The sequence below is a fragment of the Lagopus leucura genome, unplaced genomic scaffold (genome assembly GCF_019238085.1).
Source record: "Lagopus leucura isolate 7727_CA_CO unplaced genomic scaffold, USGS_WTPT01 Super-Scaffold_100019, whole genome shotgun sequence".
Taxonomy (NCBI): domain Eukaryota; kingdom Metazoa; phylum Chordata; class Aves; order Galliformes; family Phasianidae; genus Lagopus; species Lagopus leucura.
The window spans coordinates 8,331,902-8,352,837 of record NW_024962273.1 but is presented as its reverse complement, the minus strand read 5'-3'; the positions used below and the strand labels follow the sequence as shown (position 1 = coordinate 8,352,837).

The following is a 20,936-nucleotide window of genomic DNA, read 5'->3' as shown; positions in this document are numbered from 1 at the left end:
TCAGGTTTGGATACCTTTACTAAAATGTGCAGACACTACATAAGAGGGATATTGTTCTGCTTATGTGGTTACTTCATTAAAGAGACCAAAGCCAGGGACAAGTTGTGTTTCTAAAGCTCACTGCTTAGGTTGATCCAGATGCTCAAGAAGCAGGATGTCTTTGCCATCAAAAAGCCCAGAAAATCTGTGCTTCTTCATATTTAAAAAAAAAAAAAAAAAAAAAAGAACAAAAACATTGACATTCATGAGAGTAGATAATAAGGAAGCAACAGAGAAGCACTGCTGTAGATCTGCCAACTAGCATCCCCAGTGACAGAATCCATCACTTCTCCCTGTATATTGGTGTTGCTAGCTCAGCTTTCACAGTGATTTTTAAGGCAATATTTGTCGTAGCAAACCAGCAATATAATTTAAATACCACTGCCTAAACTACTTTCATAGTAGCCCATTTTCTAAAGTCACCAGATTTTATTATTTACCCACAATATAATTATACTAAAACATACATACATTTAAGAAAAAGGAACACCTTTATAGAAATGTTGATAGTGCTTTGAAATCCTCTGTCACCCCTGAGGTTCCATCAGACGTTGCTAGAGGTCTCCCCACTTGAATACTCCCCTGTTGCACTGGGCAGGACAAACTTGACATACCTCCCCTTCTCCCAGCCTCTTCTGATTCGCACGAGTCTCTGCTGAATGCAGGGCAAACTGAAGGCAACTTTTGCTAGGATCACAGTACATGGGACAAGCAGCGTGAGAGTGTAGGTGGGAGGCAGGTAGAACTTGTATTGGTTCTCATCAAAGGCCCTTGACCAGCCATATGTGAGGGTGTGCAGGGTGCTGATGACCAAGGCAATAAATCCCAGCGTAGACTAAAAGGAAGAGAAACACAAAGCAGTCAGCAGACCTCATGCCTGTTTTCCCCTGTAAGAATATGCAGCACAGAGAAAGCAGTGAATATTCCTGTGCCTCTCTGATAGAATAAAATGCAACTGCAAACCAGCTGTCACCTACAGGAAAACTGCAGTGTGCCAAGATGAGGATATACAATGGACTAAGTCCTTGGAATGGGGAGTCAGGAGCCCTTTGTCCATTGAGGGAGGCAGCAAGGATGTAGCCTTGCTCTGCAGACCAGAATGTGCCCCATATTCAGCTGAGACTGTGGCTCCCAAGCATCCATAGAGACAACATTTTGCCTGAATATTCCAAGAATGCTGAAGATTGTTTTCAAGGAGGATTTTAAACTACAGTCCCCTTGCTGGTGGTTTCCTACCTGCCTTAGAGGTGGGGGCTCTGAGCTCATCACAGGCACAATCCCTCCTCAAGGGCCACCAGCTGTATTTTCAATGAAAAGTATGCGTGTAGTACATGATCATCCACATTGACAACTGGACAACTACTTCCTTCAGAACATCTCTTCTTGGTTTTGATGGCTGACAAACCATTTTAAAACCCAGATAACTTTTTAATGTGTACTGTATCATTAACAACAAACTAGATCAAGGCTCCTCTACTCTTCAGAGTGAATTACTGAAACAGCTGAGAGGACTGGGCAGACAAGGAAAGATCTCTAAAGTATGCCCCATATCTATGCACTTCACTTTTACAGCTCCTCTCCAGCCATCATGAGGGTGTCTGTAAGCCCTGCCAAGTTAGAGAGCTCTTGTCTCTGTGTTGCACTTCAAGGTCATTCCCAGAGCCACCAACAGCCCCCTCAGCTGAAGCTCACATCCACCTGAAAGCCACATCTGATTCCTCAGCCCAAAGCAAGCTCAAATGGGGTCAAAATTTACTTCACTTGGCAAATGAAGGTGTTTGCTGGGATACACCATGCAGCTGAAGATGATAATGCTCTTAACAGTGGGCACCAACCCATGGCTCACCCATAATTTATCAAATCTTAGCTCCCCTCCAACAGGTAGAACATCCCTAGATGGGAGGAGGCCAAAGGTGCCAGCAGGAGGCTGATCTGCAGAGCACAGCTGTAAGGCAGGGCTGGGGAGAAGGTGAGGAGTGATGGCTGAGGGCAGCAGGTGCTTTTGGCAGTGGGTGCAAGGTGCCTTCAGGTACAGTCCACATGGGGCTCCATGGATGGCAGAGGTGTCAGAGCTAGAGATAATTAGTTTGTTCCTCTACAGTTTCTCTTTCAGCTGCTGCTGGCACCAGGGAAAAGCAGAAGTGGAAATTAGTAGGACAAAAGACGACCGAACATCAGAGCTGTGCAGTGACCCACCTTTGTGCACAGCAGCAGGGCACGCAGAACAAAGAGCTAATTAGCAATAAATGTGCAGGTGAGCAGATGGCAGCTGGACACAGTGCTGGCAGCTCCACAGAGCAGAGCAATGACACAAACCAGGGCTCCCTGTGGTCAGCAGGGCTTTTACACTGTCACAGCATGGGGAATGCAGGGCTGCTGCCAAGATAAGGTGGTAAAGCCCCCTGAGAGATGGCTCTATGAAGATGGGATCTTTCTAATGCAGGTTTAGCTTGCACTGCCCATTCTGGATTGATTTTTCTCTCTCCCACCTCTCTTCAGTGTCTAGGAGATGTGTTGCAATGCATCAGTGAAGGTGACTCTGTCATTTATAAATGCCTGTGCAGCATCCAAGGCAAAAGGCACCTTCCTAACACATTCAGGTTTCTGACTTCTGCTGCCATTAGTCCTGTAGAGTTGTTAACTGTGTGGAAGCTGGCTCTCACTTCATCATCAGGAGGGCTACAGGCACCTGATGACAGATTCTTTGCATCCTGCAGTATGTGAGCTAAGAAGGAAATCAGGTCAACCCAACCTTCAAATTCCAAGAGGATTTTTCAGGGTGGAGAGATAAAAGGAATCATACGCATTTTCACTTCTCCACCAATTAGATTTGATTTGTAAGTCACTAGGGAACATTAAGAATCTCCCTTGTAAGTTGAATTGCATCTGAATTGTTCCTGTTATCTAGTGCCTAGATCCTGTATATTTTCTATTAGTCAAAACTGGATATGGAGGGAAACTGTCTATTCAACCCAGCTGTATTTGCTAGCTGAACAACAACCCAAGTGTTATTTTTGGCCTGTTAAGCAACAGATGTGTATTTTAAGATAATGGCAGTACCCCATGGTGCTGAGAGGCACCCACAGTGTTGTTGGAAAGTGCGAGGCATGGGAAACTCCAGGTAAGGAGTGGATCAGAGTGGTTCCTGGCTTTTAGCAAGCCCCAGCCCTCACTCAAACGTGAGTGCAACCCCTCTCAAACACAGCAGCCACCTCAACAGAAATGGCAGTAAATGGCTGCAGCTTTGGGAAGATACTCAGCAGGGACTGCTGTGCTTTGTATTTTCCAGATCTTTCCTTTTTCACAACTAGCCACAGTGCCTCTCATGCACCGTAGTCGGTTCAAGTGTCAGACATCCCCAGGGCTTGAGAGTACAGCCTTGTTCTTCACCCCTTGTATTTACATTACAGTGTCACTGTGCATTAATTTAGGGAGAGTTGAGTTGCTGTATGTGAATGTTACCCTCTAGCACCTGGGAACAGCAGATATATCTGCTACTCATTTCCTCAAGTTGGCATCAACAACTTATTGAAGAAACTCCTCTAAAACATTCCTCATTAAAAAACAAGTAATGCCCGACCTGGAAGCTAACATGACAAAAGCCTCTAATCCTCTCCTCGGGCACATTGCCACTGTCATCAGCAGGGTGTGCTACAATGCCTCTCCCTACATCCACAGAAATAGGTAGGAGTGATTTTTCCATGCTCTAAGCCAGCCAGTGACTGCCTGGGGCAGCCAGGAGCTATTTTGGAGCAGAGCATCAAATACCAGTGCCAGAGTTGACATATCATTGGAAAGACCCAAGGAAAGATGGCAAAGGGCAGAAGAGACAGTTGTGGAATGTGTGCTGGTAGAAGATACCATACATGTTGCATAACACAACAGCAGCACCCACCAGAGAGCTGTCTAGGGAGACAGAGGGAGATGCAGGGAGTTTCAGAGCCACATTCCAGGCTATAAGGAATTATTTCCCTTCATCTCAGATTCCTGGTATGAAATGCCTAAGCCAGGACAGGAGTTTATCCAATGTCCCAGTGGCTGCAGTGCACCCCTGAGATGTGGTGCTGAGAATTAATTTGCTCCTGCTGTCTGTTAAGAAAGAGATTTGAAGCCAGATCTCCCTTCTCCCCAAGGGACAGTCTCTTGAGGTCAGGCTCTCCAGGTGAGGCTTCTTTATGCACTGTAAATAATTACTCAACAGCTCACAGCAAGAGAGGAGAAAAAAAAGAGATGAACTAACTGACTTACTAGTTGGAGATCAGGGCACCTGTGGGAGAGCAGGCTTCAAACTCCTGCTCTAATGAATATTGAATTATTTATGTGCAGCTGAAGAGCTTCAGCAAGGGAGAATGAATGATGGATATCCACCTTTGCACACCCTAACTCTACATACTCCAACCTCTGAGTGTACAGAGGGGCTCTGCAGAGGAGGTATGGCGGGGGGGAAGGGGGGAATCTGTGGGGTTTGTGCGTGCTGGGTGGCACTGCAGCATTACTGGGAGCCTACTGCAAGCTAAGCTGCAGCCATGTAGGAAGCACAGTTAATGATGGGTTTCAGGATTATGTGATATGACAGGTGAGTGTCCTTCAGGAAATTAGGTCTTAAAATGAGCTCTGAAGGTGCAGAGACTACTTGAAGTTTTTTCCTTGCTGTTCCTGTTAACCTGAAGCCCTGCTCTGTATGTATTACTGAGAATGGCAGCCCTTGGGTTGAGGGTTTGGGATCCCTACATGGGTCACTGTGGAGATCTGGCCTCATGAGCCTGGACATCCCTGCAAGTGGAAAGAGGACTCCCAAACCACTAGGAAACCTGAGAGAAAGAAAAGCTATCCAGACACTCCTAACCCATTTTTTAGAAGACATGCCCTTCACTGATCATTCAGATCTGTGTTCTGCACTGGCTGTCCCCATGGGTTATCCATCTGCAGCCTGCTGCAGACTCCCCACAGCATCTCCACAATACAGAAGGCATAGGGAAAAATGATAACAGATAACGAATTCTGAATTACTCAAAAAAAGGTGACGGATACAATCCAGTTAAAGAAAAAAACATTTGCTCACCTTTCCCAAAGATCAGGGCTTACCAAATACTGCAAAATGAGAGATCTCCAGATAGAGATCCTTTCTGTGTGGCAGCCAGCCCTTAAATGAGGCTTAGGAAGGGGTGGAACCTGGTTCCATCCCTTCTGGTTGCACAGGTAGAAGCAATTCACCTGTGCTCCAGAGGCTGGCTGTGTCCCTTTACCAGGTGCTCCATCATTGGTTCAGGCCCTGACTTAGCAATTCACATACAGAAGGGAATAATCCTCTCTTCTCCAAATGTCTGCAAAGTGTTCTACCTTGTATGACTTCAGGAGTGAATGCAGCACTGCTCATGGGCACAATGTGAGGAGGAAAAATCCCAGAGAATTTTGCAGGGGGCATCACACAGGCAAACCCATGCTGGTTCTTCTTAGGATCTCTAGCTAGCACTGTTAAAAGTAGGGTGAGAAAGAAATTCCACCAGCACATTAAAGACTCATTCATGCAAAACTTGCCACTAAGCTCCACGTGGATGCACATGATGCATTACATTTTCCTTTCCCTGAGACACAGCACCCACAGCAGAGCACGCGAGTCCTGCATGACTCCCTGGAAGCACCACTGTCCCACTGCCCTGAGATGTCCTCTATGGTGAGTGGCAGAGTGCCTGTAACACCGGCTGACTGCAGAACCACTCTCGGGCATTGTCACATGTTAACCTTACCTGGATGAAACTGAATTCCCTCCAGTTGAGAGAGTTTGCAATGGATGGAAGTGAGGTGATGGCAAGTAACGACAGCAAGCCCAGGGCAATTATTCCAACAGATATATAAATCTCCATCCTCCAGACTTCCTCCTCTACCCAGATATTCATCTTCTTCTCCATAGCCTGGCATGACAATGAAGTTTTGTTAAAACAGAGCACATAGGAATAGAGGAATTGAATTTTATGTGTATTCACTTTCGTTTTGGAAGAAGATTTCCTGGATGAACACTGGTTCCTGCTGCCACTGGCCTCTGCCTGTGGCAGGTGCCACTGCCATTTTTCCAGTTGGATCAGACCTGCAGCCTGCTGGGAAGAACTGCTTGATGCTCACAGCTCCCATAGCCTGTAACCACAGCAGCAAGCCCCAGAGTTGCATTTGGAAAGATAATTGGAATGAGAAGTCAGTTTAAAGCCATGAAAACAAATACACATGCTTGAATATGCAGTAGTCTCCTAATAACCTTCATTTTAAGTGCATTTAATGGGGGAAATTGTTCATGCTAATGGAAAGGAAGATGGGTTTTATGCTTCATGGCAGAGAACAACATTTAGAACCATCTTCTTTAGCCCATTAAATGGGCTTAATTTACTAAACAAAGATATTGCTAGAAAACAGGACATAGAGGGGAAATGGACACAGGATGCTTGACCGAGATTAATGTGTGACTGTAGCAATTGAAAAGGGGCTGTGCCAGTCTGGAACTGAAATATCTGGTGGATGCTTTGAGCAGGCACTGCTCCCAAAACCAGCTGTCCTGCTCCCAGCTGCCTCCATGCCTCTGTGCTTGGACAAAGTGTTTGGGTGGCTACAGTGAGAAGCACTTGGGAAACATCCCAGCACAGAAAGCAGACAGGTTTGGGGGCAAGTCCTTGATCTGGTTCACCTCTGGGATGCACAGAGCTTCTTGCACCATCCCAGGAGGAGGCAGGGAAGAGCAGCAAGAACAGCAGGGACAAAAGATGGCAGAATCACATTCTTCCGTGGCGCTGCTGAGCTGAATTGCTTGAAGGTGTAGCAATCTCGGGATATAATCTCTGGATAAACACTGCTGAAAGCTTCGATAGGGCAGTAGGGTACTTTCCCATTTCCTTGTTCCCCTAGACTATGGCCTAGACTTCAGCATTGTTTTGTTACAGCACTGGAAGTGCGCTGTGATGAGGACATACCTCCTACATAAAACAAATCCTTTGGAAAGCAAATGCAAAGGCCATGAAGCCCTCTTACCCAACTTCTGAATGTGCCTGCAAGATCATCACAGGTGCCACCCGAAGGGTGCCAACATTACCTGCTTGACGGCTGTCTCAATCAGCTGGTAGCGGTGGGAGCGGCGCATGGGCAGGCACAGGCTGTACACGGCGTGCAGGGCTGCACAGAAGAAGCTGAGGAGGCCGATCTGCTTTCTGTGTTGCAGCCACTGGTCAAGCCAGTCTGGAAAGCGCCTGTATTTGGTGCCATAGTAGAGCTGCGAGCAGGCTGCCAGCACACCAGGGAGGTAGACCAGAGACAGCATGACGTAGGCCACGCACGGCAGCGTAGTGTTGACCACCTCGACAGGGATCTTATAAAACTTATTCTTCTGCTCCCTGATGTAAGGGTGGATGACCTGTCGCACCAGGTTGTAAGTGAAAAAGCAAAGAAAAAGCCCCAGAGCCAAAAAGATGGGGATTTTCCAGGCTGGCAAAAGGCGCAGGGGAATGTTCTCAATCTCGCAGGCTGAGGACATGCAGCCCATGTCCACAGGGGTGAAGCCCATTACCTGAGCAATTTCTGCCACAGTACGCTTGGCTTCTTGGCTATTGGAGCAGATTAGAACCTGCAATAAATGGAAAGATACATATTGGGCAAAGAGATCAAGTGGTGGGAACGAGCGTGGCAGGAGGGATGCTGCACTAAAGGAAGCCTACATTATCATGGATCATCATGTGTTTTGGCAGACTTTCTGATGGGGATTCTGTGGTTGCCAAAGATCTCTATCCTGGACAGGTTTTCTTTCTTATGCATACCACCAGTTTGCTTTACTGGCTGTGTTTAGATAGAGAGACAATTAAATGATGTTTTTCACTTACACAGTGACTCCAGGGACTATAAGGTATGGAGTAAGCAGTGTATTTCTTTTCTGATCAAAGAAATGTGCAAGCTGTGTGATGGTTTCTGGATGCCAAAACCAGTACTGATGCCCCTTCTCTGTGTGCCTAAGGTCATTTACTGATGTCAGACCTCAGCTGCTGAAACAGTTGAGATGTGGCACATATCAGAAGAAAGCAGTATACCTGCTTATTGCCATCCCTGGCACCAGACTGCAGCGTCCACGCAGAAACCACATTAAAGCCCTTGACCACAGTGCAGGCTGGGAACAGAGAGGCCAAGTATTCAGCGTTGGATTCTTTGTGGTGGTTGATTTCAGTGTTGTTACTGACATCCACTAGGATCTTTCCCGCCAGCACATCAGCCAGGTCACAGAGCGTGGAGTAATGTTCCCTGAAAACCGCCACAAAAATGACATCCGTCTTCTTCACCGCCTCAGCCTGGAAGGTGACCTCTGCTGCAGAAGGGAAGAGGCAGGCTTTGCGCTTTGGGTTGCGGCTGCCCACCACCACCTTGAAGCCAGAGCACACCAGACGGATGGCCAACGAGCGCGCAAAGTCTCCGCTCCCCAGCACGCCGATGGTGCGGCCAGCTGCAGGCACCACGCTGGGATCACCCTCTGTGCTCCTGTGGCCAAGGAGGGGCTTGGCCATGTCTCCTCCAGGCATCCTGCCAGGAAAAAACAAGGGGAAATGCAAGTTCATTGCAAAGCTCTTGCAGAAATTCAGACCACATCTGCAGTCATGAGGAAAATGCTACTTACGACGCATGAATAGAAGTACATGAGGTTTTGGGAAAGAGGGAATTCCCTGATGCCTAACTGTAGATGTACAGCGCTGGGTCCCGTAGCCCAGACTCATCTACTAAACCCACCAGCATGAGTGCAGTAACATCCAGCCACCGTTGGAGGGGGACAAGACATCAACACAGAAATGGTTTTAGGGACAAGTTTCCCCAGTTTGGGCGATCAAACACCCGCACTCAGCCATCCTATGCTGTTCTTACTTGCATCTCATGCTGCAAAGCCAGATCAATTCTCACAGCCGCCAGCAATGGGAACTCTTGGAGCCGTGTAGGACCAGGGCAGATCTTTTGAAAAGCCCTGGTGTCCGTGGGAATCTCTGGGCACACAACTGAGAGAGCTGGGGGTTTCTTTTGATTTGTGGGAGCAGCATCAAAGCAAGGAGTTTGAGGTGGAATTAAAGTGTCCTCCAAGTGGTAAATGAAGAGAGCTGTGGCTTTTGCCTGTTCCAATATTTGGGTCCATTTGTTTCATTTATTCAATGAACATGGAGAACTTCCTTGTGACATTTAAAAAAAAAAAAAAAAGTATTAAAATATGATGGGATTTGCTCATGAATGATCTTGATGAGCTTTACAAACATTAATGAATTTTACCCTGTAACACTCTGCTCTCCATAGCAGATTAGATATTGAGGCCATGAAGAGGCTTTAAGCAAATCAACAAAATGAACAGCATCACACCAGCTGAGCCTGGAGGTCTGGAGAAGCTCAATCAGGGAACTGCCAGGCTGTTCCCATGATGTGTCACCTACAGCTCAAACCTGCTTAAAAAAATGCAGATGGCCAAAGGGACACCAGACTTTTAAAGTGCTCAGGAGTCACACCAGCACACCTGACTTTTGATTTGGGCACACTGGGAGAAATAGTAGTAAAGACCAGAATTAACAGACTCGTGATACATTTGCAAAAGAGACAGTCTTTTGCAGTACAGTCTTGCTTTATAGCTGGCACAGTTCTTTCAAAGTGAGGGTGACCGCTTGGACAAGGTGACCTGGTCACTGGGCTTTGTTTATCATAGGCTTTTGGAAATGCTCTTTATCCAATGCTTTTCTGGGATTGGAGCAATAATGGTGCAAAAGGGAAGGGCACTTCTGCATGAATAGTTACCAATGAGAAACAAAGGGTAAGAATAAGTAATTTTCATAATGGGAATGGGCTGTCATGGGGTTTCCCCACAGATCTGTATTTTTCCAACATGCTCATAAAGGATTTGGGAAAGACAAAGAGAAGATCAAGCTTGGGTGTGATAATTGTTTAGGACAGCCAATCTTTATTGCAAGCAATTTGCAATCCTCATGCAAAGTGCCTGAGCACCAAAACTCACTACTGGCACATGCCAAGGGCTGCGTATGGGCATAAGTGCTATGAGTACACTTTAATGAGCTGTAACTCATATCATGCAGCTTCCTCTCATGGGCTTGGTAAGAGAGAATTACTCAGATTTCACCCTGAAGGTTTCTGCTTCTGCTCCAGATCTGTGGAAGGGCTTGTGTGCACAAAGGCTGACTTTGTTCTGCACCTGTGTCAATGGTCTAGTTCAAGGCTGCTACCCGTGCACACACCCCTGCAGTAAGTATAGGCCATACAGATCTCAGTCGCTGCAAAACAAGGTGAGTATAGCACTGTAAACACATAAATTGAACACAGAACAGAAGCACACAGGTGAGGTTGGAGATGAGATAACTTGAAATTTCCTGAAGTGAGCAGCAAGCCCAGAGGTGGAGCTCAGGTCCATGCCAAGCCTTGTGTCCTCGCCCAGCCAAGCTGAAGAGCCAGGCTGCAAAACCCTGCTGTAAATACTCCAGCTCTGTCTGAAGAGATGTTGGGTTTTCTTTTTTGGCCCCTGCTTATCACGTACTTTATCGAAAACTCGTTGCTTTACTTTTAAGAAACGTCCTTGCTCTGCCTAGGTGTATTCATGCCCACAATTTGTTATGGGGCCCACACTATTGTTTAGCTTAACCACCTCTCCTGCCTACACAACCCTCTGCTTTTCAGCAACCTGCATGCATGAAATGTTGTCCTACAACAAAGAGATGTCTCTGGCCCCTGGCCACTGGAACAGGAAGCAATGCTCAGGGTGACAGGACTTCATAGAATCGTGGAATCTTTTGCATTGGAAGAGACCCTTAAAGACCATCTGGTCCAGCCCTCCTGCAATAAGCAGGGACACCTACATCTCCATCAGGCGCTCAGAGCCCCAGCCAGCCTCAACTTGGGTACGTCCAGGGCCATGGCATCCACTTGTTCCTCAGGGCCCCACCAGCCCCTCCAGGGGGCCATGCTACTGCCATGTCACTGTGAGGCAGAGCAGCCACCAGCACAGGGAAGGCTGCAGAGGCCAGACACAGCGTGAGCACTGCAGTCTTGGATAAACCTCATTTATTGATCTTCTCTGTCAAGGAAACTGTACCCCTGCTGAGTTACATCACACAAAGTTCAGAGCAGCAAGGAAGCTGCATGATGATTTAAAGCCCAGCACAATGGAAGTAAACCAGCTTCAATCCTAACCGGGCAGCAGTTCCATAATTAAATACCAAGTGCAATGTGAAGCTGCCCTACAGACTGATGGTTAATGACACCCTTATATCACTGCATGGGGATGCTGTGCCCACATCCAGAGTGTTGTGTGTGGTTCACCTATTGCATCTCAGTGGCTGTATTATTTGCAGTACAATAGCAGCAAGCAACATCAGGAGCTCCACTCCGCCTGGCGCCAAAACAGGACAGAAGGCAGAATGGGATCAGACAGACAAAAGCTGGGTGAACTGAAGCAGTCAAATCTCTGCTGCACAGGAGAGGGTGGGAGGGCTCTGCAGAAGAAAAGCAAGGATAACTCTACATGTTTTGCACCTGAGGCTTGGCAGGCTGTTAGCTTAGGCTGGGTGCCAGGCAAACACAGCTTTCAGAGCGCTTTCCAACAGGACGGCCGTTCTGGGCTGAGCTGCTGCAGGAGCCCCTCCAGGTGTGGCTGCACTCCCTGCACTGTCAATCTGCACTCAGATAATGCCCCACTGCATTATCTGGGAAGCTGGTGCCATCGTTATCCTCCTTCCACAGACATGGGGACTGAGATGCCAGCGATAACGGGGCTCCAGCAAGTTTGCCTGGGAAGACCCAGATATCCCTGACCACTTGTTTAACAACGAGACCATCTTTACAGGACCCTGTCGGTTATTCTGGGCAGGGGACTACAGCCTCGTGGTTCCTGTAACCCACAGTCAGCACTTGGCATGTAAACCCTGAACGAGGCTGCCCGTACTGAGGCAAGGCATGCGGTCTGCTTCAGTTCTGGACCAAAAAAAAAAAAATCAAGATCCATTTGCCTGCCTTAGTATTTAGGTTTATCAGATAAAATCACAGAATGGCCTGGGTTGAAAAGGACCACAATGATCATCTAGTTTCAGCCCCCCTGCTATGTGCAGGGTCTCCAACCACCAGACCAGGCTGCCCAGAACTTCATCCAGCCTGGCCTTGAATGCCTCCAGGGATGGAGCATCCACAGCCTCCTTGGGCAACCTGTTCCAGTGCTTCACCATCCTCTGAGTGAAAAAAATTCTCCTTAATATCTAACCTAAACCTCTCCTGTCTTAGTTTAAAGCCATTCCCCTTTGTCCTATCACTAAAGACAAGTTGGTTTTGTAATAGCTCCAGTTAACAGAAGTTTCTTAAGTATATCTGAGTCAAACTGTGCTGCAGAACATGGCAGCAATCTCATAAGGAGCTCCTTGCCATGGTGCTGTGCAGCACAACGAAACTGGCTCCTGTTTGTCCAAAAACCTCATCTGTGAGCTCAGCTCACATACAGACTTAGAAGGCAGCACCTTGGTTCGAGTAACCACTTCTGTGTCTTCCCCTGGGGTCAGGTTTTGGTTAGACTGACCACAACTGAGTCTTGAGTAGCTGCGGTGCATGTCCTTACAGAGCCACATCAGGGCTTCAGTTTCGGCGTTGGGAGTTATCTGAGATAGAAGACAAGATTATCTGCATCTCCTGATGGGTACCAGGGTGGAATGAGGGGAATGTCCCACTGTCTGCTCCAAGACAGTTTCTGTATGCTACGGAGTATGGTGTCCCCCATATTCTAGGGATGGGGGTGATCTCTGCCCCCAGGCCATCTATCTGCATGCAGGGACCTTCGCACTTCCCTTTCTGACCATGATGCTGAAGTCCTGCAGTTCCTGTCTGCAGAGCCTGGTGCGCTCCATGGAGTTGATGCACCAAGAAGTCGTGGCTGGAGGGATGCATTCAGCACCTGAAGTCTCTGTTCAGGTCTTGCTGTGCATAGAAATACTCATGTCTTGGCTACAGTTGTTTTGTTTCCAGGGGAAATAAAGCACATAAGTCTCTGCTGTACCCAGAGAGGCCCTCCAAAGAGCACAGCCGGTACCACGTACCTGCTGAGATTGGCACAGATTTAAGTAAGAAAAGGGCTTATCCAAAGCCAGTCAATCTCAGCTCTGCTCACACTTCTGGAGTTCTCCCAGTCTTGTCCAGGCTGACTGCAAATAACACGTCTGCCCTGTGGATAGCTCACAGATGAGGGAAGAAGGGGAAAACAGGCTTGCTACCTGTTTCCATTTTTCTCCTTCCAAAGCAGACAGAGCTAGCTTCCCAGCAGTGCAAACCAGGAACCAGCAAAAACAATAAACCAACCGTCTGTATGGCTTCAGCCAGAACAGCAATGTCGCAAACCTCCCCCAGGATGCCAGCCAGGCTGTGAGAATGAGGAAATGCCAACAGCAGAGCCCTGAGGCAGCTCCAGGTTCCCCGACTGCTGGGGCAACACTGCTGGGTGCTGAGGCTGTCTGTGGCCACATGGTGGGAACAGAGCTGCTGAGGGGTCCCAGTGCTGCAGCATGCGCCCACCATCGCACCGTGCTTCACCCTCATCCCTCTCTCTGTTCCTACCTCAAAGCACGCTGTTTGCTTTTGCACAACCATACAGCACTGTTGACTTGCTGTGCTGTGCCCCTAACCCCATCCCTGTGCTGCCTGGCCGGTCCCTCACCCGCTGCCCACGCGGTCACTCAGTCCAAACATGGGACACAGCGCATGTTCTGCTCTTTCTGACCTCCCCTCCAATTTGTCCTCCTCTTTAATAAGCCCCTCTCTCAAACATTTCCCCTATGTCACCCACAAAGCAAGTACGTCCCTCCCTGCACCACTGCCTGCTGATGACAACGCAACTGCCAGCCCCCCCCCTCCCCCCGCTACATACCTACACACTCCCTCCAGTTTAATCATTGATTAATACTGAGGATGTTGGGTTTGGAAGCCAAAGGCACGTCCCTGACCACAGGATATTCTTCACCATGAGCAGAACTCAAAAACATGTTTCAAAACAGGGCAAAGCAGAGGTTTTCCCAGAATTTTCCATGCTCTGCTTTTCCCACACCAACTCAGACATTTTGGCCACAGTTTTCCTATAGAAATGCACCAGCCTATGGGCACCTGGTGAGGTTAAACAGGCAATACTGATGCTGGGCAGAAAAATCACCCATCCACAGTATTGGTTGGGGCTTGATCAAACTGGGAAACAAATTTTTGGTGTACCAAGAGACCATTCTGCTGGTGCCTGCCAAATTGATACAGTGTGGAGAGGCCTGACAGGGACGTGGATTGGGGCAGCACTTCATAAATTGGGAATCTGAGGTTTGGGAAGCCTAGAGGTCTCACCCTAAGGCATGGGGAGCACAAACCTGAAGCACCATGAGGTGTTGGTGGAGCAGTTCTGATGCTGACACAGCACACACAACTTTATCTGAGAGATGTGACTCTGAATAAGAAGTTTATTTCTCCAACTTGTCAACAAGAGACCACAACTTTAAGTGCTGTAGCGGAATCCTGCATGGCTTCTATTCCTTTCTTCTGGGATCTTTGCTTGCTGCTCTTACCATGCTAACAACTACCTCACGGTGACTCACTCACTTCTGAGCTCTCCCTTTCCTACAGCAAAGCATCAGGGTGTGCTCTGAGCACAGCAGCCCCCCAGGGAGCTGCCAGACCCTGCTGTTAAAAAACCTCTTTCTTTCCAGAAAGGACGCAGAGGAATTGCACTGCCTGCACATGAAAATATTTGGGCTGGCTGCTGCTGCCTGTTAGAAGGGCCTCCAAGATCAGCATGCCCTCTGGTTTTGCTTCTTGCAGCAACTCAGAGGATGCACAGGGCCGTGTGGAGCAGAGGGTAGCCCAGGGGGTGGTTTGGGGTGGAGGGGAGAGAACACTTCCAGCATGAGGCCAGTGCCAGCTTGCTGCTATGGGAGCACAGCCTATCCTGTGCTATGGCAGGAGAAGCAAGTGGGGTCTCGCCTATCATCCCTTGGTGCTTTTTCCTTAGGGACACTGAAGTGCTAACATCCTGCTGTGAATCATTGCTGCCTGTGCAGTTTCAGTAAGCTGTTTTACATCTGCATTTATTTTCACCCACTCTTTCAGGTGGGTGCTGAAGCCAAAAGGAAAGGAGGAAGAGGTGTTACTGACCTGGGAGGAGCTGAAGGAAAAGCAAGAGAAGAGGGCAAGCGGCTTCACAGGGAAAGGAGCACAAAGGACGGTGCCTACAGAGATCATGCTGCCTTGTGAGTGCAGCCTTTGCTTTGCCTGAACACATTGTGTGCCCTTCAGGCACATCCACACTATGCCACGGACACACCTCTCTACTGAGCAGCTGCAATGGGCACAGAGGTATCTGGGGAGGAAACACCTCTGGTTAAGGCAGCAGCACACAACAAATGCCTGGTGAGTTCTGATGCATGAGAGAAACCTGGTCCAGGCATGCACGGTGTGCACAGGGCCCCAGCTGCCTCCCATCTGGTCAATAAGGTGCTCAGTGATGCTGCCTCACTCAAGCAGGTACCTGTTAGTGATGGCCGGTGGTTGGTATCAGCACACTGCTCTGGGTGCATTATCTACAGACCCATATTGGCAGACCATGGTCTGTGGGGAACTCATAGGACATTTTTGCAAAGGCTGAAGAGGTGATTGCCTCTCTCAACTCTGCCACCTCTGGAGTACTGCGTCCAGATCTGGGGCCTCCAATACAAGAAAGCCAGGGAGCTGTTGGAGAGGGTCCAGAGGAGATCCACAAAGATGATCAGGAGGCTGGAGCACGTCCTCTATGAAGACAGGCTCAGGGAGCTGGGTTTGTTCAGCCTGGAGAAAAGAAGGCTGAAGGCTGACCTTACTGCAGCCTTTCAGTACCTAAAGGGAGCCTATAAACAGGAGGCGAGTCAACTCTTTACAGGGGTAGGCAGTAGCAAGACAAGGGGAAATGGTTTTAAGTGGAAGGAAGGAAGATTTAGGGGTGGATATCAAGGATAAGTTCTTCACTATGAAAGTGGTGAGGTTCTGGAACAGGCTGCCCAGATAGGTTGTGGATGCCCTGTCCCTGGAGGTGTTTAAGGCCAGGTGGGATGGGGCCCTGAGCAGCGTGGTCTAGTATTAAATTTGGAGATTGGAGGCCCTGCATGTGGCAGGGGGGTTGGAGATTCATGATCCTTGAGGTCTTTTCCAACCCAAGCCATTCTGTGATTCTGTGAACTAAATTGAAATGCAAGTGTTAGCAAATCCAGGCTTCAGACTTACTGGAAGTCTGAGCACCTGGAAAAAGATGGAAGGAGCTCAGGAATTCCTGAAACCTTAGCCAAATTTTTAAAAATCTTCCACTGATTTGGGCTCTGGAGTACCCAAGGGCTTTTAAGATGGGATGTTGGCTCCCACATCACTGATTTCCAACCATTTCATCCATTCAGATAAGCTATATTCCACTTAGATGAAGATGGGAAGCACCCTGCAGTTCACTGCAGGGGAAATGACCCTATGGAGAAGCAGTAACTTAAAGTTTGGAAATCTGTCCTCTGCTGTGACACTGACAGGAAACCTGATTGTAATCAGCGACGGTAAACATCTGGATAACAAATTGGTGGGCTTCAATTCCATAATGTAACATCTCACAGCCATCCCTCACACGTCAGAGCTCCTCCACTGCCCCACTTCTTCCACCACCGGAAAAAATGTGTTTCCCCTGAATCTAAAGCTGCTTTCATTGATGGGTGTAGTGCTGCAAGGTCGCAGCCAAAGCAGAGCTCCTAATAATAAAAAGCAAACCAAACAAAAACAGAAGTAAAAAGCAAAGCAAACACAAATTATGCTTTCAAGAAGCATGTTTTCCTTGGGCTTGCTGCGTTTTCTTTTTAAATAAAGACTTGTTGAGTCACCAACATTTTCAGCTCCACAATTATGGAGGAAATCGAATCCGTGCACTGAGTATTGGATCCTACATTACTGTACATTTGTTTTATAGCAAATGGGATTTTAAAAGAGGAGAAAATGTAAGGCTGATTTAAAATCTAAAGTATTTTAAGTAGCTCAATCTTGTTAGCCCTCCATCTCCTTAGCCTGCAGGAACACTGATACCGGAGGAGCGACGTTCCCCTCTCGCTGTCTCTGGTTTCTCTCCCCGGGATGCACTTTCCTAATGCACCACTTCTACCCGCAGCGCTGGGCTGGTGCTGTGGGGCTCCCGATGCTCTGCCCGCAGCTGTCCCCGACGGGCTCAGTACGGGGACAGCCCGAGCCGGACCATCCCGCCAACGGGGCATCCCTGCTCCAAAGTCACCCCTCCAACTCCATCACAGCTGTCACGGTGCGGCACAGCGACACGGAGCAGATGGAGCGCCGCGCATCCGACCTTATTTCCTTATAGGAACCCCCAGGGGCACTGAAGCAGCAGAAGCCTCCCGCTGCTCGCCCCTGCGGGCCCGCGTGGCTCCGGCTCTTTTAATACCTCACAGCCCGATTTCTCCCGGGCCGGAAGAAGTCATTCATCTCCACGAAGCGTTTGCAAAGCTCCCGCTCTGGCAGCCACCAGCAGCCCCGTTCCCCTCCCATCCACGCCTGTGCGCGCACAGCCCCCGGCCCCGCACCGCCCCGCACCGCACCGCCCCGCACCGCACCGCACCACCCCGCCACGCCGCCAGCCCGGCCCCACCGCCCTGACCCGGCGCCCGCCTCCGGCACCGACAGCGGCGGAGGCCCCGCGGACCCCGGGCCGCTCCCTCCCTCCGCCGAGCTCAGCCGCACGCAGGGACCCGCAGCCGCAGCCCCTCGGCCGCACTCACCTCTGTGCCGGGCGGGCAGCGGGAGGGCGAGCGGAGCGGCCGCTGGCGGTGAGCGAGGCGCGCTGATGTCAGCCCGAGGCTCCGCCCTCCTGTCCATGTGCCGCCGGCGGCGCAGATCGGCCTGCCCGGCCCGGCCCGGCGTGGCCCGGCCCGGCACGCCCAGGAGGCACGGCTCGGCGTGTCGCAGCCCGGCACGGCAGCGGGGGATGCGGAGCGCACGCCCTCCGGCCCCGTCCCAGCTGCGGCCCCCGCGCCGACGTTAAGCGCCGGGCACCGCAGCGGACGCGAGACCCGTTCGGGGCAGGAGTTCTTAATTCTCCACGTACATGGGCGTTTCGGAGCCGGCGAGCGTTTCGTTTTAATGGAGGGTGCGGCTCGGTGCGGCCGTGGCAGTGCTATCAGGGTCTGTGCACCTGCTCGCGGGGCTGTGAGCGGGGAGCGGGGCAGATAAGCGGCCTTGCCCCGACGGCGCAGAGCTTCCTGCGGCAGCGCGGTGCCACGCTGCCGGGAGACAGGGGGCCAATAACGCGGTCAGAGCCGCGGGGATTTACCACTGACCCCTCTGGAACCTCATCTGCCCCTTCCCCTGGAGGCTCTTTCCAAAAGCATCTTTGGGAATAGCTTTATCCGCCGCTCTGATGCTTTTCAAACTGATCTCGGGATGGTGGCACAGGTGATGATGTGAGCTGTTGGACTCTCCAGCAGCTGATAAAGGTGCCCAGCTGCCCCGTGCGTGTCTTGGTGATGTGACTGCCATGCCACAGCCAGAGTTCTGTGTGGATTCAAGAGAAGAAATCATTGAACTCTGCTGGACTTTCAGGATTTTGTTACCTGTACTCCTGCATCATAACTGAAACAGGTTGCCCAAGGAGGTTGTGGATGCCCCATCCCTGGAGGCATTAAAGGCCAGGCTGGATGTGGCTCTGGGCAGCCTGGTCTGGTGGTTGGTGACCCTGCACATAGCGGGGGGTTGGGGGGGTGGTGGTGTTGAAACTAGATGATCATTGTGGTCCTTTTCAACCCAGGCCATTCTATGATTCTATGATCATGTAAAGGACACATTTGTCTTTCTCCTGCCCTTTTAGTTTATTTACAGAGCTCTCCGTCAATGCCATTCTCTCCCTCAGTTGCTGAAATACCTTTTAGCTGGTTCTTTTCTACTCTCAGGGCTCCTGCAGCCTCCGTGAGCTGCTGCAGTGAGTTCCCATCTCTGCCTTTAGCAGCACCCGCTCCTCTGACATCCCTTTAACACAAAGTGCTGAGATCTGCTGACTTCTGTGACTTCGCTCCCTTTTCATAAAACAGTAAACTTTTTTTCTTCTCTTTTTTTTTTTTTTCTTTCTTCCTTTATGTCCCTCAAGTATCGTCCACTTTTCTACCTTCACCAAATCCACGTGCAGGAGGTAATGCACACTTCATCCTCCCCTCCACTGCTCCCTGCCTCCAGGACCAGGGGCACGTGCATTGATGAGCACATTTCTCAGGGACACACTCTCCATTTTGCTCTAGGTGTCCTTTTTGCTCTGAGTGAACCACCCAGAGGTGCAGCGTTACTTAGTGCACCCAAGTGGTACCTGGGAGGGATGCCTGGACTAGAAGAGCCAAACAAGATAACCCACATTTTGTTGGGCACTTGTAGGTGCCCCTTAATTCATCTCTGGCACCACTTTGTAGCTTAAGGAGTGCTGCCACCATCCCCACCCTGCTCCGTTTTGAGTCGCCCTCCATCCTCAGCCAGGGGCTGCTGGCACCTCTTGAAGAGGTCAGTGGGAGAAGCCAGTTAATGAACACAGCGCTGCCAGAGAATGGACTCCTGCCTCTAATCAGCTCTGCTCCGGCTATTGCTATGGCAGCTGCATGGCTTTTTGGAGAAAAATGTATTAACTCAATCAGCCCTTCGTGGGGGACCCGGTGCAATGCTCAGCTCGGAGCTGCCTGTCTGCAGGCGCCATCTAGTAGGGAAAGTAGAAAACACAGAGACTAAAACGGGGAAGTTGAAAGGAGCTTTACATTCAGGAGCATCATTTCCAGGCAGCTCCTCGCCTACAGTGTTGGGTGAATTGCAATACATGGCTTGGTCCACAGTGTTCAAACAAGCTCTCTTTATGGCAGGATCCCCATACCCAGGACAGCACATTGCTGCTCCTTGCCTAGAGCAGAGCCTTGATTCATCTCCACTTTCATAGATAAAAGCCTGAATTAATTAAAGAAAAGAATAGAAATCACTTTGATTTCCAGAACACCAGAACCTCCTAATTATCAGCACTTCCACTAGTGCCGCAGTAATGAACGGGCTGTTCTTCCCATGCAGACCCGGTTTTTGCAGAGATTTACACAACGTATCCAAATTTCCTGCTCCCTGTGCAGTATGGTGGCTCAGAGTATGGGTCTGACTGTGGATGCATCCCTGTGAACCACCAAAGTGATGTCTGATTCCTTCCCCCATGGATTTCTTATTGGAAATCTGGGATCCCTGATGGCAGCAAACTGTGGACAGCATCTGCTCTCCTATTAAACTCTGCTTATTCAAAATAGTAAAACTGGGGTCTTTGTTTCTTTGCCTTCTGGTCTTTTGGTCTTTGAAATGCACGTGGGAGTTGCTTCTAGCTTTTTGTCATAGTCAGAGTTTCCCTGAGCACCCGAGGGTAGGATCCGGCTGTGGGGATCCCTGGGGGCTGTAGGTGGTGTATGGTTGCAGGAGGTGTGGAGCTGATGTGGAATGGTGGCTGTGCTCCTGTGCTGTCTGTCATGGAGCACCCCAAAGAAAAGGGTTTCTTAAGAACAAGTACATATGGTCCAGAGCTGTCCTGCAGCTCTACTGCAGGTGCTGTGATGCATTCAGCATGCAGTGCTTTATATATTGGACACCTGATGTCAGGAGCATCATCTTGCCTGAAGTCCATCAGTACTGGTATCCAATGGTTCAAATAATGCTTCACATAAGACACTTCCATTTATCATCTAGGAAGGCAAAGAGCAACACCTTTCCATAGAGGCAGCCAGCTCGTATCTTACCCCTTATACACCCTTGTCCAACAAACCACATCTGGGGACTTGCCTGGGACTCCTCAAGAAGCAGTGGGACACCTCTTCTCCTTT

General features: G+C 49.6%; 1 protein-coding gene across 1 annotated transcript; it reads right to left on the bottom strand.

Annotated features, from left to right (window-relative positions):
• Positions 1 to 448: 448 nt before the first annotated feature.
• On the bottom strand, positions 449 to 17,903 carry STEAP3 (STEAP3 metalloreductase). The gene is made up of 5 exons (XM_042877689.1): positions 17,838 to 17,903; positions 8,100 to 8,583; positions 7,115 to 7,642; positions 5,787 to 5,951; positions 449 to 874 (listed from the first exon to the last, which is right to left on the bottom strand). The coding sequence occupies exons 2-5, from the start codon at positions 8,580 to 8,582 to the stop codon at positions 584 to 586; spliced, it is 1,467 nt and encodes a 488-aa protein (XP_042733623.1). The 5' UTR covers position 8,583; positions 17,838 to 17,903; the 3' UTR covers positions 449 to 583.
• Positions 17,904 to 20,936: the final 3,033 nt, after the last annotated feature.